Source organism: Juglans microcarpa x Juglans regia, chromosome 3D (genome assembly GCF_004785595.1).
Source record: "Juglans microcarpa x Juglans regia isolate MS1-56 chromosome 3D, Jm3101_v1.0, whole genome shotgun sequence".
Classification (NCBI taxonomy): Eukaryota; Viridiplantae; Streptophyta; class Magnoliopsida; order Fagales; family Juglandaceae; genus Juglans; species Juglans microcarpa x Juglans regia.
The window spans coordinates 10,758,144-10,784,238 of record NC_054598.1 but is presented as its reverse complement, the minus strand read 5'-3'; the positions used below and the strand labels follow the sequence as shown (position 1 = coordinate 10,784,238).

The window sequence follows — 26,095 nt, the reverse complement described above, 5'->3', positions numbered from 1 at the left end:
TTTTATGTAATTTTATTTTTATTTTTTTAAAAAAATATACAACATTTACTTATGAGTATTGCAAATATCATTTATCTACTTGCGTATATCTCATGATGTTGCCCCTTCCGTTGCCGGGCACTTCCAATACGGCTATATCCGACACAACCCTGCATAGCGTTTTATTTCCACAAGCTACACAGCCTCCTCATTATCTAGGAGGACAATGAGAAGTTGAGAATGGTGTCCGCATTCTACCGATAAATACAAATATAACTTTTTTTTTTTTCTCAAAAAAAAAAAAAAAATCAACCATTTTTTATATATCTTTAAATTTAAGAAAAAAAAAATTTACTAATCATCACTTCCTTAATTATTAAATAAAAAAATTTTAAAAAACTAATCAGTCAATTTTGTCAGTAGATATTCTTAGTTCAAATAACATTTTCCTATCTACAAATAAGAGACCCTAAGACAAGAGATTATGTGAAGGAAAATGATTTACACAATATTCTTCACAACATGTTATACAATTATACTTTAAATAAAAGATATTTTTATAAAATATCTTAAAAAAATAACATCATATTACAAAAATATTCTTATCTTAAAACATAATTATAAAATATATTTTAAAAATATATTGTATAGATATCATTACTCGTATGTAAATGAATTTATCTATATTCCGAGCATACGTACACGGGCAGGCGGGGGCAGGAGGGCGTAGATGGGGATGGGCAAGGCGGAGGCAGCATTTGTGTTTAATTTACTATTCAAACTAATTGTGTGTTACTGTTCAGGAAAATTGTGTGTTTATTATTCATAAACGGTGCATGTATAAAATTATTCGTTTATTTTTACAGATGAGATGAGATTAATTGAAATTAAAATTAAAAAATTAAATAAAATATTATTAAAATATATTTTTTAATATTATTTTTATTTTAAAATTTAAAAAATTTGAATTTTTTTATTTTATTTTATATTAAAAATTAAAAAATTATAATAATTAAATAAGATGATACGAATAGGTCAAAATCTGTTTTGTGCCATTCCGTGCATGTCTGTTCATACCACACTAATTTTCCCTGTACTCCTTTAAGAACTAGCTGCCAGCCTACCATTCAGTTTCGTCCTCCTCCTATCACGAAGATAAATCATTCGTTCATTCTATATGCGTTGCTTACCGAATTATGCCCTCCCCTGTGCTTTTTAGGCCACAGAGTTATCAATAAGATGTGTTTAAATTAAGAGAATTGATGCAGATGCAAATATATTATATAAAGTTAAATCTATAAAATGATATAATTTTATATGATCTGTTAGATATATTTATGATAAAATTAATTTTATAATTTAATGTATCACATTAAATTATATCATTTTATAAATTTATTTTTATATAATATTTTTGTGATTAAAATATTTCTCTTAAATTAATTTAATTGAATTGTCTTGGATAAGATAAATTTTAATTGGAAGAAAAAATATAAAGCACTTGATAAATTGGTGGGCCCATTGGGGGCTTTAAGAGCTGGGTCTGGAATGTTTTGAAGTATATGTAGACAGCCCAGTTCAATTACCAGCACTTCTAATGAATTTTTATCATATTTTTTAAAATATATGATTAAAATTTATTTATTTTTATTTTATATATTAATTTTTATAATATACTATACATCAACTTATTTATTTTTTTATATTATTTAAATATTATATTTTTTAATATTTTTTAATTCTCTATTTTTTTATTTTAGACTTGAGAGATGTGTGACCTAGATAATGTCACATCATGTGTGTAAAATGATTATTTTTAATAGTAACTTTTATCTATATTTATTCTTTTAGCAAACATCTCTTATGCGCAATGGTCTAAATGTGAATAAAGAGAGTTAAGAAATGAGAAACTCAGCAGGGAGAGAAAATAAATTAATTAAAAATATTTATAGTGATGAACAATATCTTCTACATCTAGAGATTTTTTATAGCAAAATATAAAAATATTTTTAAAATAGGAGGCACTTTTAATGACATTTCTTTATATTTCGAAGAAAAATGTATTATAAAGGATACGAGTGCTCAAGTAACTAAAACTCAGAATTTTTCTCTGCTTCTAAATTCTTCGAACAGGGAGAAGAAAATGGAGTACGGAGAAGACGAAGAGGCGCCTCTCGCCGTTCGAATTGATGAAATCGTGGAACCCTACCCTCTCGAACAATCCAATTCGAGGCGGCTGGAAAACAATGACGCTTCGGTAGGGGTAACCGTCATTACGGGCTATCTCGGAGCTGGAAAATCCACTGTAAAGCTATCAATCTCATTATTATGATTATTATTATTGTCCTTTTTAATGAACTTTTCGAATTCTTCAAGTTAAACAATGTAGCTCTGATGAATGGATTGTTCACTCAGCTGGTGAATCACATATTGAATACCCAACACGGTAAGAGGATAGCGGTGATCTTGAATGAGTTCGGTGAGGAAATTGGAGTAGAAAGAGCGATGATAAACGAAGGAGATGGCGGCGCTCTCGTTGAAGAATGGGTTGAGCTGGCTAATGGTTGTATCTGTTGTACTGTCAAGCACAGTTTAGTCCAAGCACTTGAGCAACTTATACAGAGGAAGGAGAAGTACGAAAGTCTGGACAGATTTCAATCCTATGATATGTGATTACTGTTTTTATTTTTATTTTTAAAATTTTGATTTTGTCTTTTCAGACTTGATCATATTTTACTGGAGACCACAGGGTTGGCGAACCCGGCTCCACTTGCATCTGTTCTTTGGTTGGATGATCAGCTGGAATCAGAGGTCAATCTCGATTCGATTATAACCGTGAGTTTCATTCATCTACGAGTTTACCATGTAATTAATAATACATTAGCACATCATTTTTTTGTCGAATTCGTGTTGTCATTGTGCTATTCAATCACTCGTATCAATATGCCACTGATTTTTTTTTTTTTTTTTTTTTTTATCAGTAAGCAAGTTTATTGATAGAAATAGACATATCCCAAGTACAGGGGACATATACAAGTGCAACACCTAGTCATTATTGTCTAGAAATACAAGAAAGTCATGGAGATTCAAACCATTGAAATCTATTATAATTGACCAATGGAATAAAGTGTTAATGAAGAAGGTTCTAAGCTCTTCCATCGACCGCTCACAATCTTTAAAGCTTCTTGCATTCCATGCCATAGAATTCAATGTTCCAAACTTAGATGAGATGGAGGATTGAGATACGATAAAGCTTATGAGCTAGAATATACCAAAATTTGCATTGTACTTATATATTTTTTTTGATAGGTAAAAGTAAAATTTTATTGAAATAAGGATAGTAACAAAGTACACCAGAAGTATACAAGCAGATCATGAAACCTAATTACAACTAGGTACTAGTGAGAGATACAAGCAGGTCATGAAAATTGTCCATATTACAAATAATGGTTGAAGCCCAAGAAAATAAAGTATTGTAAAAGAATCGCTTCAGCTCCTCCAATAAACGCTGCATGTCTTCAAAGCACCTCTTATTTCTCTCTAGCCACAAGCACCACATAATGCAATGAGGGATCATTCTCCACACAGTAGCTATACGTGAATTCCCCCTAAGTCCTGTCCAACACCCCAGAATATCCCTAACTTTTCTGGGCATAGCCCAAGCCACCCCTATCTTATTAAGGATCTCATTCCATAAACACCTTGCCACCTCATAATGTAACAAAAGATGATCCACTGATTCTCCATCACTCTTGCACAAGAAACACCAATCTGCTATAATAAGACCACGTTTTCTCAAATTATCCGACTTGAGGATCCACCCAAGAGATGCAGTCCATACACATAAAGCAATCTTAGACGGTACTTTATATTGCCATATAGCCTTCCAAGGAAAATTATGTTCACTAGAAACTCCCAAGAGGACCTTGTAGAAAGAGCGCACCGGAAATTTGTTATTTCTATTCAAAATCCAGATCATTTTATCCTTCGTCTCACTGCCCATCGATATTGCATAGAGCGAGTTAAAAAAAATCAGCAAGCATATCCAACTCTCAATCATGAGCAGCTCTCGAGAAACTTACATCCCAATGGACAGCACCATTGGAAATTACCACTAAGTCAGCTATGATAGCCTCTTTGTCGCTGGAAATCTGGTAAAGCATGGGAAACACCTGCTTTAGGACCCGTTCACCGCACCAAGCATCATGCCAAAAGTAAACTCTATCACCTCTTCCAATTGCAAATCTAAAGCACTTGGAGAATCTACCCCATCCCACTCTAATATTTTTCCACAAGCCCACGCCATGCGTCCCTCTAACTTCCTTAGAACACCATCCTCCCATCATACTTCCATACTTAGCATATATGACTTCTCGACATAAACCCTCTCATTCGTTATGGTATCTCCTCAACCATTTCCTCAAAAGTGCTTTATTGAAGACCCTCACATTGCGCACCCCCAACCCACCACATTAAATGGGTAAGCAAATTTTATCCCAACGTGCAAGATGCAACTTAATTTCTTCTCTCATGCCTCCCCAAAGAAAGTTGCGAAAATTTTTCTCCATACAAGAAGCCATACTTGCAGGTAATGGAAAAAGGGATAAGAAATATGGAGGGAGGTTAGAAAGAGTGCTCTTGAAAGAGTCAAACGACCACCTTTGGACAAATATATCCGTTTTCACCTAGCCAATCGTCTTTCAATTCTTTCTAACACACCATCCCAAATGATTTTTGTCTTGAAAGCAGCCCCCAACGGGAGGCCAAGATATTTCAAAGGTAGCGAAGCAACCTTGCAACTCAAGATATTTGCCAAGACTTGGATATTATGTACACTACCCACGGGAACCATTTTAGACATTAAGAGATTTACCTTCAAGCCTGACACCGCTTCGAAACAAAGTAGTACAACCCTCAAATATTGCAAATTATCATTGTGCGGCTCGCAAAACAAAAGTGTGTCATCAGCAAAAGAAGGTGAGATATGGAAACCCCACCCACTGAAAATCCAGCAAGAAAACCTCCATTCATTGCCGCTCGCAACATTCGACTTAGTGCTTTCATAACAACAACAAATAGCAAACGGGAGAGTGGATCTCCTTGCCGTAAGTCCCTAGAGCTGTTAAAGAATCCTTTCGGCGCTCTATTCACCAAAATCGAGAAGTGAACCATAGATATACAATGCCTAATCCATGATATCCATCTATTCCCAAATCTGCACCTCCCAAGTAAATAACACAAAAAGTCCCAATTAACATGGTCATAAGCCTTTTCTATGTCTAACTTGCACAAAAGTCCGGGTATGCCCTCATTGATTCTACAATCCAAGCATTTATTGGCTATTAATACCGAATCAAGAATTTGTCTCCCCTTCACAAAAACATTTTGAGATTTTGAAATAATGCTACTCATAACTGTGTTCATCAGAGTAGTGAGCACCTTTGAGATGATCTTATATACTCCATTTATAAGACTAATAGGCCGAAAGTCTTTCACGTCCACAACACCAACTTTCTTAGGGATAAGAGCAATAAAAGACACATTAATGCTTTCTTCGAATTTTCCAAAGGTGTATAGTTCCTTAAAAACCTGCATAATATCTCCACCTACTCCCTCCCAACAATCATGATAAAAAGCCATCGAGAACCCATCCGGACTCGGGGCTTTATCCTTGGCCATCCCACAAATCACTTGAAAAACCTCCTCCGACTCGAATGGTCTCTCCAACCATGTAGAGCTTAGCTGGTCAATAGTCTCAGAAGGCATACCATTAAGTTTGGGTCTCCAAGAGGCCGTTTCAGCAAGATCTCTATAAATTTGACAATTTGGTTCTTAATAGCATCATGATCCGAGTAAACCTGTGACCCTCAACCTAAATCACCTCAATAGCATTATTTCTACAATGAGAATTAGCCACCCGATGAAAAAATTTAGTACCTTTGTCTTCTTCCTTCAACCATAGGGCTCGTGACTTTTGTCTCCAAAAGATTTCCTCCATAAGAAGCACCTTCTCCAAGTCCGATGTGATGGCTGATTTCCTACAAGAGTCCTCAAATGAAAGAGGGACGTTCATCTCCCTTTCCTCCAAACCCCTTAGTGCCTCCAAAAGGGACAATTTTTTATTATTAATGTGTCCAAAGACTTCAATATTCCACCTTTTCAAGTCCCTTTTGAATGCTTTTAGCTTACCCGCCAATATGAAGCTTGGTGATCCCTCAAAGGAATACGAGGACCACCATGACCTCACATTCTCCACAAAACCCTCGGTTTTCAGCCACATATTTTCGAACTTAAAATGTCTTTTTCCTTCGTGAATGCCTCCACAATCTAGTACAACGGGGAAGTGATCCGAGCATACTCTATCCAATCTCTTCTGAAGCAAGGTAAAATAATGTGTCTCCCAAGATGGGGACGCCAAAAATCTGCCCAAGTGAGACTAAGCCCGGTTAGTAGACCAAGTATGCACGCCACCTACGAGTGGTAAGTCCACCAAGTCCATATTGAACATAAAATCAGCAAACTCCTCCATTGCTTGACTATACTGGACTTCTCCCGATCTTTTACTAGGGAACCGAGTAACGTTGAAATCACTCCCAATGCATGACAGTAAATTCCACCAGCTGCCCAATCCTGCTAATTCCTCCCATAACATCTTCCTAAGTGTGTCCACATTTGGCCCGTATACGCTAGCAAAGGCCCAACAAAAACCATCCTCTACATTTTTGAACGAACACGCCACCGTATAATTCCCAGCACACTCCTCAATGGATTCAATCACCCTCGAATCCCACATGACAAGGATACCCCCGGATGCTCCCTTGGATGACAAGTACACCCATCTCACAAATGGACAGCCCCAAATACTAGCGATGATGCTACGATCTATGAACTCCATTTTGGTTTTCTGCAAACACACAATGTCCAATTTCCAATGCCGTAAAAGATTCTTCACCCGTAGTCACTTATTGGGGTCATTAAGACCCCGAATGTTCGAAGAGAGAATTCTAGGCTTCATGGATCGACACAACATTTCCCTTTATTCTACTCTTGTGAATACTCCCCTCCCTTCCATCATAGTTAATTGAACAAGTGAGACGCTTCAGTTCCTTGTTTTTCCTAGAAGTGGATCTAGGAGATTGAACCCGACCCTCTTCGATAGTAATAAGTAGTGCCCTGAATTGCTCCTCAAATCCGTCACATGGAATCCCCACAACTCCTCGATATCCTTCACTTTCTAAATCACCCAATCCGAAGGCGCACCCTCTGTTGTGAACAAAGGAGACAAAGTGCGTAATGGTACAGGGTTCACCTCTGCCTCCATATTTACCAACTGGTTCAGTTCCTCAGGCCTAGACGAAAAGTTAAAGGGCTTCATTGCCCCCTGTCACTGTCCAGAAACTTTCATTGGAGTAGAAAACACATGCACATCTTCCCCCTCGATCCATGGGATTCTACCACTATCAATGGGGAAGTTGCCTGAGACCCATTCCCACTACCTATCGGCCTTGTCTGTGTCTATTGTGGTTGAGATTCTATTGCCGCCAGTGAGAAAACACTAAGACCATCGTTGGGTCAACCATCAGAACCACAGAAAGCTCTTTTTGGACCATCGCCGATGGTTCCTCAGACCTTCGTGCCCCCATCATCGGTATCTCGGCCTCTTTAGACCCTTGCGGCCCCACGGCCTCTTCATCTCCTTCTCCCGAGTCCTCCTTCGTCGTCGTTGAGCTTCTCGGAGGTTTCGTTAATCCAAGGATGAGATCTCCCATCCTTGGATTAACCTGTGAGCCCAACACATCTGTTTCCCATGGGATCTCCCCTGCCAATGACTGACCACCCAATGGCTGACCACACGTCGAAACCCCCTTTGTTGGAAAAAGGATCTCCGGCAATGGAAACGAAGCTGTTGTTGCAGTTGAAGCACCAACGTCCTCCCTCGAACTGGTCTGTGCTGGACCCAACACATCGGAGGCAGGGATGGCGCATAAATCCACCACACATGGCTCTGCGAAGTCCTCTGGTCCTTCGCCGGTGCAAGTGGCTGCCACCTACCGCCGTCGACGATGCCAAATGCAGGTGGGTTTCGTTTCCTTCGAACAAGCCCGTTGGGTCTATTTTCCTGAGCCCTATGGATACCCATTGAAACCATGGGCTCTTTGCCTTTACTAGCCTGCCCATTAAGCCCAGTGGGTTGTGACCCAACACTTGTCCCCTTAGGGACCTCGTAAGTGTTCTGTTTGCCCCTAGATGAAGAGGCCCCTTCACCTTTGAAAGGCCCAACTCCCAGACCCAAGCCCACCTCCACCCCCCTACCCTCCTCAATGCATCGTTTCAGCCAATTTAAATTAAGCTGCAAGTCCCCCAGCTGGTTTTGCATCTCAGTCATTGCCCAAAGGATTATTTCCTTTTGTAGGCCAACAACTCCCCTGTCACCACCCTCACATCCTTGAGTTCCTGCAGAAGCGGCGACACTTTCAGGCTACAACGTTGCGGCTCCTGCAGAACTGACATCTCGATTGTTGGACAACCTCCATGTACGACCGGGAAGAAAGCTTTAACGGCTCTACCATCGCCGCTAACTGTGTCTCCCTAACAAAACAACCTTCTCGATCAATCTCCCTCAGCGCCTCCACCACTTTCTACCATCCCATTCCATCTATATCTTCAGGGATGAAGATACAGCTTCGGCGCCCACCCCGTCGGTACTCTACCAGTGCTAAGAACACTCCCTGTGAGTTTGTACCCCTCTATGCTATAAAACTTCTATCACCTTCCTGATGACCTGCATAAAACTCCTTCCTTCCAGCCTTTGCACAATCCTCCAGAGCTTTAGTGAACCAACGAGCCGTGGCTAACTCCAAGCTCATATTTTTCACAAACTTCCACCCTTTTTCAGTATGTTCACCCATCGGCCTTCCCTTGACACCTCAAATGTCTTTAGTTCTATAACAATGGATTTTGATTGACCCATTTTCCTTCCCATACGATCAAGCTCTATTACTTATATATTAGTTGTCCAGGAACATCGATTCATACCCTTTTTTTTTTTTTTGTATTTGTTTGTTATGTATTTGTACTACAAATAAGGTATTACAAATCAAGTTTATAGTACGGATAGGTGTGCACATGCCCTCAGTAAATATTTTTCCACAAGTGCATCTCAGGTAATTCAAAAGAAAAATCCCCCAGTCTAATGGCCCTTAGAGATTGTTTGCACCCAAGGGGATTTGAACCTTAGACCTGGGGGGAGCATACCCCCAAGCCCAAGGCCTTTACCACTTGAGCTAACCCCTAGGGGTTTGAGCTAGAATATACCAAGGGATTATAATGGAAGTTGTTATATATTTATACCTTTTGATTTATCACTGATTCATACCTTTTTTGTCCCTTTCCAAATTGATGCAACAGCATATGACTTGTTGATCCACATGTTCATGCAATTTCATGTTATGTCCTTGCATGTAGTGTGCTCATTCTATGTTCTTGTGCTGTAAAATACGAACAAGTCTGTGAAAAAATACTCAAAATAAAAAATAAAATTAGAAACCACATATTCATATGAGTGAAAAATGTCATAAGATTTGTTATTCACGAACTATAATCAAGAATTGTTTACTACTCAATATCTTTCTTTGAATGATTTGCTGTTTTAATAGGTTGTTGATGCCAAAAACCTTCGTTTTCAGCTCAATGAGCGTCGAGCTTCATCTTCATTTCCTGAAGCATTTCTTCAAATAGCATTTGCGGTAATGATGTTGTCAATTGATACTGTCCTGACTGATTTTGGATACAAAATAACTCTTTGTTTCTAATTTGGAATTTTGTGTTATATTGCTATAGAGTAACTTATCAAATAAAAATTGAAATAGAGTGATGTGAGCACTTGAGAGACTTATAAGTGTGTTGTTTGTGTAGGATGTTGTAATTCTCAATAAGGTTGATTTGGTTTCTCCAGAGGGTTGTGGAGGTGGTTTGGAGGAACTGGAGAAGGAAATTCATGACATTAATTCCCTTGCAAGCATCATCCGTTCTGTTCGGTGTCAAGTTGACTTGCCTAAGATATTAAACCGGCGGGCCTATGATGCTTCTGTTAGTTGTACAAGTTTAATTTTTCATCTGCTGGTTCATACCTACTTTAGTTAACTGATCTTACTGACTTTTTTTTGTGTGTTTTTCAGTATGCCACTCATTTAGAAGCACTGTTGGAAGAAAGCCGTTCTCTTTCTAGCAGGGACATTCATGATTGTGGTGTGAGAACCTTATGCATTTGTCAGCCACAACAGGTTGATCTTGATAAGGTAGTTTTCTGAAACAGCCAACGTGTCAATCATCTTCTGGAAAATTGATGTGATGTGTATTGTTGAACTTTGTGTCACTTTATTTAAAGCTTTGGATGATTGATTTCAACTATTACATTGCAATTAGTTGGATTCTGTATCTTTCAGCTGAATGATTAGTCGCTGCTGATCACATGTGGTGTTTCTGCTCATTGTCCATATGAACTAGGCTGCTTTTAGATAGGGAACCAATATAAAAGTGTATTCGTCCTAACAAATCTTAGAGTATTATAATCATATGTCATGGTGCTCCCCAAACTAAGAAAGTTTTATGATCTTATGTTATGGTGCTCCCCTAACTAACTAAAAGTGTGGCTCTAGATCTGTTGGATGGGCAGAGAAAGACTTGTAGCAGCGAGAAACACTATTTGGGACACAATTTTCTGGAGGTTCAACATAATTGAATATCTCTATTGTTGGAAATGACTACACTTCCATGAATTTGGAAGAACATAGTTGCTAGATCCTGGTTGGTTAAATGCAGCAATATCACAAATAATAGTTGTTTTTTTTTTTTTCAATTGGTCTCTGTCACAAAACATTTGATGATTCAGAGAATCATGCACATCACATAAAGTTACTTTTTTGTTTTTTGAGGATTCCTGTCTTCTCTACTTATTTTATGTCATACTAAATCAGCTCTCCCATGTCTAAGTTGCTATTTCTGTAGGACATCATGCCCTGATAGTCCATTGTTTATAGGTTCGTTTGTGGCTTGAGGAGATTCTTTGGGATAAGAAATCTGGTATGGAAGTTTATCGCTGTAAAGGAGTTCTAAGTGTTCAAAATTCTGATCAACTACATACTTTACAGGTACAAACTTCCTCAAGTGCTCTCTTCTTTAGAAGTTAACTTGTACTGCATACCTAAAACTGCCAATAGCACTGTTTTTTAGTTGCCTTTTGGGTGACTTCTAGAAACATGTTTTATTGATAAGTACTTCTCCTTTTCTTTGAGCTGTGATATCCTATATTGGGAGTGGAGCTCAAGTTTCTTCGCCTAAAAGTTTATCACAACCATTAACTGTCTATAAGAGGACTCTTAAAAAAAACTGTCAATAAGAGGAGGTCCAGGGTGCATATGAAATGGCAGATATGCATAGGCCATGCTGAGGCTTTATATATGTATTGAGGGTTATAGCCTAGTTAATATTCACTTTTTTGCTATTATAATATCTTTTTTTTAGGAGGACAGAACCCCATAAATTTATTAGAAAGCCCTCACTTGTGATGGAGGAAAACTGTGGCATAGGTTAAAGCACTTTGTTGGCAAAGTACATCATGAGTGAAACTATATATAAAGAACTATAGATAACTATACACTCTGTTCCTATTCACAGTGACCTCCTTTACAATGTATATAACTGGTAGTCCTATATCATCTAATCTCATTATCCCTTTGATCTCTCTAGGGACTGTGTGTGTTGTTAGTAATTCCTCGGTAGTCCCTTTTGCTCCCTGCTTAGCCAACCAATCAGCCACTTGATTTGTCTCTCCGAATGTGTGCTTCACGTGGCAAGTCAATTACGACGAGCAGGCCCAAATCCTTTCCAAGTACTCCCTTACCGCCCAGTGCACCTCTCACCTGTGTTGCCACCAGTCAGCCAATAGCTCAGCCCATCTCTACTTCTATATTTTAAGGCTTAGCCTCGTGTGTAGTTGTACAGCATCTCAAAAGGCTCTCACCTTAGCCATATTGTTAGTTCTTTGTCCATAATAAACCGTCAAAGCAGCTTCAAAATCCCCTTGTGAGTCTCTAATCGCCCCCCTCCACCACTTTAACCAGGGTTAGCGAGGCTACATCAATCTATATTAACCTTCACATACATCTTGACCTTTGTTTTGAATGTACTGATGGAGTTTATTTAATTTTGGAGAAGCTAATTTGTTGGATGCCCTGTCATATAGAAACCTTATGTTCCTGGCAGGCTGTGAGGGAGATATATGAGATTGTTCCAGCTCGCAAATGGAAAGAGGAGGAAAATCAGATGAACAAGATAGTTTTTATCGGTATTCCTTAATGTGCCAATGTGTTTTCAAGGGAAGTTCTTTCTGACACTAATCAAGGCACCTATTTTATTCTATTTGTCTATTTGTTTTGCATTGCAGGTCAAAACCTGAACGAGGATGTTCTTACTGATTCCTTCAGCACTTGCGCAACTTCTTGACTTATAAATACTAGCAAAAGCACAGTTGATTGTCATTACTTATCAAAGTTAGAATGGTAAGCCGAAAATCATGACTCGAAGTGGGGGGATTCAGAAACTTAAAACTTATTCTCAGCATTCACTTTGATTTCTTTAAGTCCTACATCAAGCATTATCAACTTGGCACACAAGAAATTAGAATGAACTAACCTGTTTCTAATCCTTCAATATTTTCCCTTGTTAAGTTGTGATTACAGATTGCATGAATATATAGTGACTGCAACTTTTTTGTGGTGACATTTAAGTCGGTGATTATACTGTATATTGGTACTAAGTAATTTCATTTTATTTGTTTGACGTTCCCTTGGGTGCTTTAGTTTATTTTCACTTGGTTCTCCTTGTTTCGCTGATATTGCATGAGTTTGATTACTAGTATGCTTAAGCGCAGGGAATGGATACAAGACTGCATTTTGTTAAATCCCTTTTGTTTTCCTGTGTGTGATTGTCATATATAACAGCTGTTGAGCTCGTCCCTCATTTGCCTACAGTCGCTTTAATAATACACTTTTTATTTTTCTCAAGCAAGCATTTCATTATCATAAATAGATCAAAATACATGAGGGGGAGGGATTCCCCAACAAACATCCCGTTACAACAACTACTGTGTAAAAGTGAAAATAGATCGGGTTTTAGAATAAAAAAAATTGGTCTCCACCCATTCCTTGCAAAGAGGGTGCCATCTTAAATGATGGCTTTTTTATAGTTCGCTGTGTGAACTGTGGTGCAATAGGCAGTGGCTATTGGTGATGCATTGAAGTTTGTTGACTTAAGATGTTCACGGAAGAAACCGATGTCCCCAACCTCAAAGTATTTGGTTAGAGAAAGCAAAAACATAGTGGGATAAATGGCATCGACTGGCCCAAACTATTGATGGTCGAGTTTCTTCGCGACTGCTTGTGACGGTGCATGGAGTCCATGCGCCAGTGATAGTGAGACGAGATGGATCATATCTAATTGGGATGAAGATATTACTCATACGACACGTGTTGTCGTTGGAAGCGTTTTGACGCGATGGCGCGTGGTGGCCACATGCGGGCTAAGTTGCCCGTGAGAGTCATGCATTGAGATTTTCACCTCGTTTCCCCACTGTACCAATATATCGGCAGCTAAGGAGTTGTGTGTAGATAATTGATCACTGGAAGGCGGTAGATTGGGTCTAGACCGAACGGTGGAGAGGAAAAGTTAAAAAAAATTAGGTGAAAAGTCTAGAAACAAGATGGTACCGAAAATAAAACGTAGAGGAGTTTAGAAACAAAATGGTACTAGAAATGGAACGGAGAGGATGAAGTACTTTTGTTTTTAGAGAGAACTGAGACTTTTTCTTTCTAGAGAAAGAGAAGCGGGATACAAGTTTGCTTTAATGATACATCACTTTCAACTTGGGATGTGTAAGGGAATTTTTCCCTCCTATTGTCCTGAATTGCAAGCCCATGAGGGATCTCTGGAAGAGTGAGTCAAAGAGCCCGATCAAGCCCAACAACCCCCATCTATAAGGAGATAATGGACCTCTACAGAGTACTCGGCCCATGAGTAAAACTCGCACATGAAGCAACCCATTCGTGGGAAAAGCGAACGGTAGAGCAGAAGAGATTCACTACCCTGACACCCTCTGATGACACCCAACCCTCGGGAACCTGCGTAGGCAGGTGGGCAAGAGATACGGGGAACCCCGATCTCCTTACAGCAGGCATGGATGGGGCTTAACAAGGAATGTCTGTAAGGTAAAGTGAGTCAGGGAGCCACGCCGCATTAATGGCGCCACTCCCTGGACTCTACGCCGCATTAATGACGCCGCCCTAGGAGCCACACCGCATTAAACAATTCTGACTAAGTGAACAATTGAAATGACATAAACTTCCCGAGGCCAGGTATGGGCTGTCCCCACCCAGAAACCTAATATAAAAGCCGACTTCCAGGTATGAAGAACGCTCTATGATTCCGCTAAGCTCTTGCACAAACTACTAATGAGATATACTGACTTAAACATTGAAGACTCTCTGGCCTCCACCAAGGCTCCCCACTCTCTGTGTTTTTTTAAGTGTGCAAGTGAAAGACCCAATACCCAAGTTGCTAGAATCCGGCCCAAATGTGTACGAAACACGACATTATCATTGGTTATGTACATGATTAGGAAAAGTGAAAAACTCCAGTCTCAGGTTATCTCATCTCCCATAGAGAAAAATACTCGATGAACAACTAGACACATTTATTAGTCAATCATAAATTTGTATCTCTTGAGAAAAATTATTTGTATTGTTTTAAGGTGTGCAAATTCTATACAATCTTTTTAAAAAAAGTACGGTACCCATGGAATCTGTATAGAAAGGCATTTTTTTCAAATGACTATATTGGAGTTGGACATATCAAAAGTATATCTAACATTACTCTCATGACAATGATGCACCATTCCAAGAGATCGGACTTCCTGTTTTGGAGGACTTTTAGGAGGAAATGAACGTTATCCTGCAAATGGAGAGTTAATTTCATCAATTATCAGAAACATTCATTATATGCACAATGTAGTCTGGACCTCCCCGCATACTCTCAACCAATGATGGCTTCTCTTTTACAACATAAACTAGAGCAAAAACACAGAGAGTTATAGGTAAGTACACAATTGTTCACATGGTAAGTAGAAATGTATTTATAAAGTTATGGAGAAAATGTCCAGTGACCAACACAGTGATGAAGCTAATGGACTCAACAGACTACAGGAAAGCAACCAACATAATCACATAACTACAAAACTATTTCATACTTAATGGCAGTGGAAAGCAACTATTGGGAACAAAAATAGATGAAAATAAATACAACGCTCGTTTGGATAAAATATTCATGCTGTTAAAAAAAAAGTAATCCCATTCTTAAGGAATTTTACCATCTTTCCTCATCTCAGGAAGCAATCCAGAAGCATGTCTTGGAGCTATGTCCAAGTAAGTTTCAGCTTCATGATCCTCAATAATAAACAGTACAGCAGATCCATACTGGAAGACAACCATGTAAAGGCAGCAGCCCAGGTTCCTCTTGACTCCAAAGACCTACATCCAAAGTCTCGCGTAATCAAAAGGAATTTTAAACCAATCATGTTGCTATTCATAACGATTATGATTAGAGCTTTGAAAGATTCTCTTATTAAACTCTAGGTAAGACCACTAGTATAAGTCCAGTTGCAAAATCCTTACTGGTAACCACCACATGACTCAAATTTGCTACAATTCAGACCAATAGGAGATGAGATAATCTGAGACTTGAGTATTTCACTTTTCCTGACCATGTACTCAACCAATGATCCACTCTTTGATTCGACATAAGGCACTCTTTGATTCGACTTAAGGACAACATAATATTTAGCCTTTTGGAGAGGGCTCAGTATTGTTATAATGCTGATACATATAACCACGATGCATTCTCCATGAATAGATTCCGTGGATCATTGGTTGAGTACATGGCCAGAAAAAAGTGAAAAACTCCGGTCTCAGGTTATCTCATCTCCCAGAGAGAAAAATACTCGATGAACAACTAGACACATTTATTAGTCAATCATAAATTTGTAACTCCCGAAAAAAATTATTTGTATTGTTTTAAGGTGTGCAAATTCGATACGGTCTTTTTAAAAAAAGTATGGTACACATAGAATCTGAATGAAAAATACCCTCCTCTTCTTTTTTTTTTTTTTTTTTTTTTTAACAAAATGACTATATTGGAGTTGGACATATTAAAAGTAGATCTAATATTACTCCTATGACAGTGATGCGCAATTCCAAGAGTGGAGGACTTTTAGGAGGAAATGAATGTTATCTTGCAAATGGAGAGTTAACTTCATCAATTATTATAAACATTCATTATATGCACAATGTAGTCTGGACCTCCCTGCATTCCCTCAACCAATGATGCCTTCTCTTTTACTGCATAATCTAGAGCAAAGACACAGAGAGCTATATGTAAGTACACACTTTTTCACAAGATAAGTAGAATGTATTTATAAAGCTATGGGGGAAATGTCCAGTGACCAACACGGCGATGAAGCTAATGGACTCAACAAACTACAATAAAGCAACCAATAGAATCACATAGCTACATAACTATTTCATACTTAATGATAGTGGAAAGCAACTACTGGGAACAAAAATAGATGAAGATAAATATAGCGCTCATTTGGATAAAAGATTCATGCTGTTAAAAAAACTTAATCTCATTCTTAAAGAATTTTACCATCTTTCCTCATTTCAGAAAGCAATCCAAAAGCATGTCTTGGAACTATGTCTAGGTAAGTTTCAGCTTCATGATCCTCAATATTAAACAGAACAACAGATCCATACTAGAAGATAACCATGTAACGGCAGCAGCCCAAGTTCCTCTTGACTCCAAAGAACAATACCCAAAGTCTTGCGTAATCAAAAGGAATTTTAAACCAATCATGTTGCTATTCATAACGATTATGATTAGAGTTTTGAAAGATACTCTTATTAAACTAAGTAAGACCACTAGTACAAGTCCAGTTGCAAAATCCTTACTAGAAACCACCACATGACTCAAATTTGCTACAATTCAGACCAATAAGAAACACTAATCAGCCTCTTTTAGATGTGACTCAAACCCTCACTCCCTGCCCCCTTTGGCCCTTTTCCTGTATTTGGGGCAAGTTTGGACCTAAGACCTACCCAATTGCACCACATCTCTTGACAACCTAATTCAAGACACTGCCACCTAGCCCAAAAATCAATTGATGAACATTAACTCTATGCGTTTATAAATATTGGGAAGACAATATCATTGGTTAGCCTGTGAAATGGTCAGAAATTGTTTCATTTTACATCTGACTGACCAATACAATTAAATGGTATAAAATTGTGGGAGAAGAACAGGACTTAGGCAAATTCTAGTTTCTACAAACAGAATAAGAATTTGAGCAAAGTAAAAGGATAAAATTGTTTCTTGATAATCTTACAGTATGTTCTATAAGAGAAATCACTATATCTGATGACAATATAATTTGAGGAGTGAGAGATAGGAGGAACTTCGTTGCTTAAATTCTCGGCTTGCATGCTCTTCAAATTGATGCTGCCAAAACCATGAATCTTAGAAAATCAGACCATGCAGAACAAAAACAAAATGACGGAGGAAAAAAAGAGGTAAGAGAGGGAGGGACACACTGCAGTAGTAATCAACAATTATGAATTGTACACCCAGAAAAGTCAATAAACGTTCTCCCACATTCTTGAATTGAGAAAGAAGTAGGGAGTAAGATGCAGGAGATTTTTGAAAGATGAGTAAAATTTAAGAGAAAAATTAGCTATAATGCATTAAGAGTACTCCCCTTTCCTCTCCCTCTCTTCCTTGGCACAACACAAGGTCAACTGCACCAAAGATCGGATTGTCCGGTTCTCGCCTTCCATCCCCTCCCGGTCATCTACAATAAAGGCTGCCACCCGCTCTACGCCCTCTCTCCCTCACTTGTGTCTGTCTATTCTTCCTCGATGCATTCGTAGCCGCAAAGGAATGTAGTAGGTCTAGTCATTGTGAGTCTTATGTTTCTCTTTGTCGATTTCACTTCTTCGAGTTTGAAGTTTCGACTGGAACCCATTCCCTCACTTTTCCAGGTACGAGAAAAAAACTTACATTTTCTTCTATTCTTGTTCCGTAGAGTTCTCTAATTTGAATATTTTGGAATTTTCTTCTCTTCATACTGGATTTCTCTAACTCGAGATGAACACAAGAATTTAGCTTTGTATGAAAATCATGGGTTTGCCCTTTCTTCTTTGAGATTTTGAAACAAATAATGGTTGTTGGAAGTTGGGTTTTATCTCAAACCTATGAGATAAGCTAACTCCAATGCTGCAGTATAGTCATAGAAGTAATGATTAGAGCTAGAGTTCTGTTTCAAAGCTCGGTGATTGAAAGCTTCAGTTTTTGTATTGTGAGAGAATAGTGTGGTTTGCTTGCATACTACGCCATCCGCCCTAAGTTCTGGCTTTTAATCACTAGAAGACTAGAAAGATTCAGCAGATCCAGTTTCCTTTTGCCTTCAATTAGAATTTTGTGAAGATACATAAAACATTGTTGTGCATTCCCTCATGTCATCTTGAATGGCTTATCAACAATTTCATTCTTTGAAAACAATGAATTGGTAGTAGGAGGTTCACTCGATTTCGTTTAGAAAGGCAATTGCCTTTCATGCTTTCATCTTTGATTGAATTCGATGTTTATGTTTCGTTGCAATAAATGGTGATTGTATTGAAAATAATATGTTTTGAGGAGTTTTCTATTACAACATTCATTTTCCCATGATAATTCTTTTTATGGGGCGGGGTGGGGGAGGGTTGTTCACATGATATGGAAAATAGCTCCTCAGTTTAGTAATGTACATTTTAGAATCAACTTTAGAAGTAGATAAACCTTTCAAGTCCTCTGATGATTTCATGAGCGATCATTGTCTTTTTAGACCATTCTACCCAACTTGAAATACCTTTTATGTTCTTTCAATTAGATAGATATGGTACCGCTAGAATGTCGTCTAGCAGCTTATGACTCCAGGATTTCACTAGTTTTTGGTTGGTTTAGACTATAGATGTATCGTATTATTGTTAAAATTGTAAATGGATGGTTTGGACTATGTTTTTTACGAATATTGCTAATTTGATTATGTGGTTGTGGTCCATTAATATTCTTCATTTTCTAGTTACACCTGTATATAGGATTTTAATGGGACATGAAGGTGTCCACTACAAGTACCTACATGCATGGAACTGAAGTGGCACAACAAGTATGCCATTATCAACATGATTTTAAATTCTTAGTTCTTTAAACTACATATTACAAATCACAAGAAGCAATCATTTGCTATGTTACATTCTTTACAACAAATTCTACGGTCTAACATTAACAAAAATTCACACCCACAACATATTTCATTACAAAGCCTCACAACCACAACAATAAATTGAGTTACAACCATAGCCTCACACTTCCTCATTGCCCAATGGCATTGTTAGTGTGACATTACTACAATGTGTTCCAACAATATCATCGACATTACTACACTGTGTTCCAACATTGAATAATCTAAAAAGTTAGGGATATGAGGGCTTGTTGGGAATAACTGTAGATCTAAAACTAACTCGAAGTATAGTAGCGGAACTAAACGAAAGAAAAAAAAATTGATGACAATCACACAGAAAGAACACCAAGAATTAAGTGGTTCGACTCAAAATGAGCCTACGTCCACTGGTGGAGTCGGTATCGAAGATTTCACTATCAACAGAGATGGAGTACATATGAATACAGCAAAACTTCACAAGGAAGTTATCTCTCAAACTCACTCTAGACTTCTCTCTCAAGAAAACACTTAAAAAAAAGACAAAATGATTTCTGAAGTCTATTGAAAAGAGGAGGCGCCGTTTGATATTTATAAGAAAAGTGAGAATTCACTTTTGTGAACATTGGCTCGAGCGAATGTCGAGCGAGTGTCGAGCGAGCGTAGATTTTCTGCACTTCGCTCAAGCCAACAGTTGCGCGAGAGTCGAGCGAAGCTCTCTGCCTGAACTCGCTCGAGCTGGGTGTCGAGCGAGGGTCGAGCGAAGCTCTCTGACTTGGATATTGCTCGAGCTGAATGTCGAGCGACACTTGAGCGAAACTCTCTGTCTGAATTCGTTCGAGCTAAGTGTCGAGCGAATGTCGAGCGAAACTCTCTGTCTGAATTCGTTCGAGCTGAGTGTCGAGCGAATGTCGAGCGAAGCTCTCTGTCTGACTTCGCTCGAGCAGAGTGAACCTCCGCTCGAGCGAACCTACAACACATGCACTGTTCAATCTGAATTCAAGCCACCTTTTAACAAATCTTCACCTTGGCTTGAACTCTGCCAATTTCAACACAAAAAACCTCCGACCACAAAACCAATCCCCCCAAAACAAATCCCTTACGGGAATAACAAAATGCGAACACCAATCAAGTCCAAACAAAGTTTGAACTTGTATACTGCAACTGGCTTAGTCATCATATCTGCTGGATTTTCTGCAGTAGCAATCTTCAGAATCTGTATAGCACCCTCTATAACAATCTCTCTGAGAAAATGGTACCTGACATCAATGTGCTTCGTTCTCTCATGATACATTTGATTTTTGGTCAAATGTATTGCACTCTGACTGTCACAGAATACTGAGATCCCATCTTGTTGTAAACCCAAATCATTGACCAAGCCTTTCAACCAAATGGCCTCCTTAACAACCTCTACTGCTGCCATGTACTCTGCCTCGGTAGTTGATAAAGCAACAGTGGATTGCAGTGTTGCTTTCCAACTAATAGCTGACCCACACAGAGTGAAAACATAACCTGTCAATGATCTTCTCTTATCTAAGTCTCCAGCATAATCAGAATCAACAAAACCAGTAACTTTGGAACTGAGATCGACATCTCTATCAAATATTAACCCAAAGTTCAGGGTTCCCCTCAGATACCTGAGTATCCATTTCACAGCCTGCCAATGAGTCTTACCCGGATTAGCCATATACCTGCTAACTACGCTCACGACCTGTGAAATGTCTGGGCGGGTGCAAATCATTGCATACATGATGTTGCCAACTGCACTTGAATAAGGAACACTAGCCATGAACTGTTCATCTTCAACTGTCTGAGGAGATAGGCAAGCTGAAAGCTTAAAGTGCGTAGCAAGTGGCGTACTTACTGGTTTGGAATCAAACATCCCAAATCTCTGAAGCACTTTCTCAATGTACTTTCCCTGAGACAAGTACAACTTTCCAGCTTTCCTATCTCTGAAGATTTCCATTCCCAAAATCTTCTTTGCAGCACCTAAGTCTTTCATTTCAAACTCATTTCTGAGTTGGGTCTTTAACAAACCTATGTCAGATATGCTTCTAGCAGCAATAAGCATATCATCAACATATAATAGCAAATAAATGAAAGACTTATCAAATAATTCCTTATGATAAACACAACTATCATAGTTACTTCTCAAATAACCATAATCAATCATGAAGGAATCAAACCGCTTATACCATTGCCTTGGCGATTGCTTCAAACCATATAAAGATTTCTTCAATCTGCACACATGATCTTCCTTGTTTTCAACAATGAATCCCTCTGGCTGATGCATATAAATGGTCTCTTCAAGTTCACCATGTAGGAACGCTATTTTAACATCAAGTTGCTGTAGCTCTAAGCCATACAATGCTACTAAAGCAAGTAGTAATCTGATCGAACTGTGTTTCACCACTGGAGATAAGACTTCAGTGAAGTCGATGCCTTCTCTCTGACTGAAGCCCTTAGCAACTAAGCGTGCCTTGTATCTTGCATCTGTATCACCTTGGATTCCCTCTTTTCTTTTGAAGACCCATTTGCAGCCAACAGTCTTCACCTTCTTTGGCAACAGAACCAAATCCCATGTTTGGTTTTTGTGAAGAGACTCAATCTCTTCAGTCATAGCTGCGCACCACTGTGCAGATTCTGCGCTCTTGACAGCTTCTGAATAACTGGAAGGCTCCTGACCAACAATATTCTCTGCCGTAGTAAGAGCATACATCACCATATTTGCATGAGCATATCTTTGAGGTGGTCTAATCTGCCTCCTCTGTCTACCAGTCGCTATACTGTAGTCTTGCTCACCTTGTGCGCCGCTACTCGAATCAGAATCATGCTCATCTACAATAGCATGATCTTGGGCGCCACTGGGCAGCCCTTGTGATGCTTCCACCTGAAACTCCACCTGCTTTCTAACATCCTGTTCTTGTCTTGTAGACTTAGTAATCTCCTTTCTCGGACTAAGTATGGATTTTTCATCAAAAGTGACATCCCTACTGATTACAAACTTGGGTGATTTAGGATCAGTACACCACAATCTGAATCCCTTCACCCCACTGGCATACCCAATGAATATGCCTTTCTTTGCCTTTGGCTCAAGTTTTCCATCATTAACATGGAAATATGCAGGACAACCAAAAACTTTCAAATTTGAATAATCAGCAGGAGTATCAGACCATACCTCATTTGGACTCTTCAAACCAATGGCTGTGGCTGGAGAACGATTGACCAAGTAACAGACTGTGTTGATTGCTTCAGCCCAGAAATCCTTAGCCAAGCCTGCATTAGAAAGCATGCTGCGAGCTCTCTCCAAGAGAGTCTTGTTCATCCGTTCAGCTACCCCATTTTGCTGTGGAGTATGTCTAACTGTATGATGTCTGGCAATACCCTCATTTCTGCAGAATTCATCAAACTCACCTCTGCAAAACTCCATACCATTGTCAGTGCGAAGTCGCTTGATTTTCTTGCCCGTCTGATTTTCAATCAAAGCTTTCCACTGTTTGAAGTTAACAAATACATCATTTTTCTGCTTCAAAAAGTAAACCCAAACCTTCCGTGAGAAATCATCAATGAACGTAAGCAATTATTGAGCTCCACCTTTTGACGGGACGGAAGATGGGCCCCAAAGATCAGAATGAATATAGTCCACAGTTTTGTGAACCCCTGTAGAGAACTGAACCCTGCACTGTTTGCCAAACACACAGTGTTCACAGAAATCCAGTTTCCCTATCTTCTGATTACATAGCAAACCCTGCTTACTCAAAATTGACATCTCCTTCTCACTCATATGACCGAAACGCATATGCCACAAACGAGTGACATCTAAATCTGGATCATCTGAAACTGACACTGCAGCTGCACCTGTCACTGTAGAGCCCTGAAGGAAATAAAGACCATTTGTCTTATCTCCTTTCATCACAACCATAGAGCCCTTACTGACTCTGATAGCTCCACCTTCACCAGTATACTTGTAGTCCAGAGAATCAAGAGTACCCAAAGAAATAAGATTCTTTTTCAACTCTGGAATGTGTCGAACATTAGACAATGTCCGAACAATTCCATCAAAGATCTTAATTCTGACTGAACCAATTCCAGCAATTTTGCAACCCATATCATTCCCTAACAAAACGGAGCCTCCGTTGACCGATTCATAGTTAGTGAATCGGTCCCTCTTGGGACACATATGGAAAGTGCAAGCTGAGTCCATGACCCACTTGTCACTAAAGCAACTATTGGAGTCGCTAATTGCTAGAACAAGATCTAGGTCGTTAGGCCTATCATCAGCAACACTAACGGCATTAGATGAACTAGTGCCGTCCTCTCTGTTTTTCAGTTTTGGACACTCGTTCTTGTAGTGACCAAACTTATGGCAGTAATGACATTTGACGTTTTTCTTACTAATCGTTGTTTGTGAACTGCCCCTGGATTTCCCCTTATTCTTCTCTGAACCCCTGTCATTCGATCTACCCCTGCTTGAGGACTCCTTAACAAACAAGCCACTAGCCTGTTCATTAGTGTTCTTCACACTCAATTTATTCCTCAACTCTCTAGAATTCAAAGCAGACTTTACATCTACCAAGGAAATTGTATTTCTATCATACAACATGGAATTCACAAAGTTCTCAAAAGATGTGGGTAATGAACATAAAATAATTAACGCTTGATCTTCTTCTTCAAGCTTAATATTTATGTTCCTCAGATCCATAATGATTTTATTAAATTCATCTAGGTGTTCAGAAATAAGAGTACCTTCCTTCATTTTGAGAGTGTATAACCGTTGTTTCAAATACAACCTGTTGGTGAGAGATCTCTTCATGTACAGATTCTCAAGTGCCGACCAGAGACCAGTTGCAGTCTCATCGTCAGCAACCTCTCTTAAAACTCCATCAGATAGTGACAAAAGAATAGTACTGTGTACCTTTTCTTCTTCTTCTTTCGAAGGAGCTGGAGAATCGTCAGATACCGACACTTCTAATACTTTTGACAAGCCCTGTTGTCGCGGAACTAAACGAAAGAAAAAAAAAAATTGATGACAATCACACAAAAAGAATACCAAGAATTAAGTGGTTCGACTCAAAATGAGCCTACGTCCACTGGTGGGGTCGGTATCGAAGATTTCACTATCAACAGAGATGGAGTACAGATGAATACAACAAAACTTCACAAGGAAGTTATCTCTCAAACTCACTCTAAACTTCTCTATCAAGAAAACACTTAAAAAATAAGACAAAATGATTTCTGAAGTCTATTGAAAAGAGGAGGCGCCGTTTGATATTTATAAGAAAAGTGAGAATTCATTTTTGTGAACATTTGCTCGAGCGAACGTCGAGCGAGTGTCGAGCGAGCGTAGATTTTCTGCACTTCGCTCAAGCCAACAGTTGCGCGAGAGTCGAGCGAAACTCTCTGCCTGAACTCGCTCGAGCTGGTTGTCGAGCGAGGGTCGAGCGAAGCTCTCTGACTTGGATATTACTCGAGCTGAATGTCGAGCGACACTTGAGCGAAACTCTCTGTCTGAATTCGCTCGAGTTAAGTGTCGAGCGAATGTCGAGCGAAACTCTCTGTCTGACTTCGCTCGAGCCGAGTGAACCTCCGCTCGAGCGAACCTACGATACATGCACTGTTCAATCTGAATTCAAGCCACCTCTTAACAGGGCTATTATATGCAAACTTGCATTGGGTGCCATGGCATACCACATATGGTTGCAAAGGAACTGCAGGATTTTTGGTGGCCTAGTTCGTTTCGAAGAGTGCAGATTCAAAAACCATCTCATCGCATGTAAAGACTGTCTGTATTGAATAGGACCTCTTGTTTTCTGTGGTAAACTCCCCTTACAGTAGTACTTAAGCAAATGAGGTTTGTTTATATCCCTGCTTAAGGTTCATTGTCTCTCTTACTGGTAGGTTGACTGAGTCTGTATAGCTGTGTTTTAAACTTCCATACTCAGGACTGACCTCATTCATCCAAAGAAAAAAACAAAACACAAAAAAAAAAAAGGCATGAAAAAAGGTGCTTCGTGTTTTAGCAGCTACACATAATGGATAATACACTGTTAAAATCACCTAATGTTTTTAGATTATAGACATTCCATCCTCAATATATTGATATGCATATATACATAATGGCCATCAAAGAATAACAAGAAAATCAGTACAAAATGCTAACGCTAGATTGGAAGCGGATGGATATTATGCTACACAAGTCGGTGCAGCATAAATTGATAAATTTATATTATTATTATTATTAATAAGAAGACGACGATCCAGTCCTCCACTCTCAAATTAATAAAGAAAAAAACCAACTTTTGCTTTGTTGCCTTTTCTTTTGCCTTTCAAAAAATCTAGTTTTGCTTTTATATATATATATATATATATATATATATATTAAAGGGTTGTGCTAGCGTGTTGCCCAACATTTATCGTTAGACATGCCGCTAGTATAAATTTATAGTTCATTTTTTTTTTCATTTTTTAAAAATATTATTTTAATATCCTTAACTGATAAGAAAATTTTAAAAATATATATATATAATTTCACTAATAGTCACTTCTTTAATTATTAAGTAAAAAAATAAAATTAAAAAAATAAAATACTCTAGTAGTAACTTTGAGTGGTAACATTGATATATATATTAAAAAAATATTATTAATCATCATTTTTTATTATTCTTATTTGATATTAAAGAATTGATAAATAAGTAGAAATAATATTTATTTATTTAAGCCATTTTTCACTTTTGAGGTCGACATTGCTATCATAGGTAA

The 26,095-nt window shown here is 38.5% G+C and overlaps 1 protein-coding gene and 1 long non-coding RNA gene across 2 annotated transcripts; one reads left to right on the top strand and one right to left on the bottom strand.

Moving 5' to 3' along the window:
• The first annotated feature begins 2,052 nt into the window (after positions 1 to 2,052).
• On the top strand, positions 2,053 to 12,819 carry LOC121255945 (COBW domain-containing protein 1). The gene is made up of 9 exons (XM_041156517.1): positions 2,053 to 2,284; positions 2,395 to 2,612; positions 2,700 to 2,814; positions 9,636 to 9,725; positions 9,895 to 10,068; positions 10,158 to 10,277; positions 11,019 to 11,129; positions 12,244 to 12,325; positions 12,425 to 12,819. Exons 1-9 carry the CDS (start codon positions 2,123 to 2,125, stop codon positions 12,481 to 12,483), a joined length of 1,131 nt encoding a protein of 376 aa, XP_041012451.1. The 5' UTR covers positions 2,053 to 2,122; the 3' UTR covers positions 12,484 to 12,819.
• LOC121255946 lies at positions 3,287 to 16,486 on the bottom strand. The gene is made up of 3 exons (XR_005938889.1): positions 16,476 to 16,486; positions 3,747 to 3,750; positions 3,287 to 3,475 (listed from the first exon to the last, which is right to left on the bottom strand). It is a non-coding gene; the product is annotated as an uncharacterized LOC121255946 (long non-coding RNA).
• Positions 16,487 to 26,095: the final 9,609 nt, after the last annotated feature.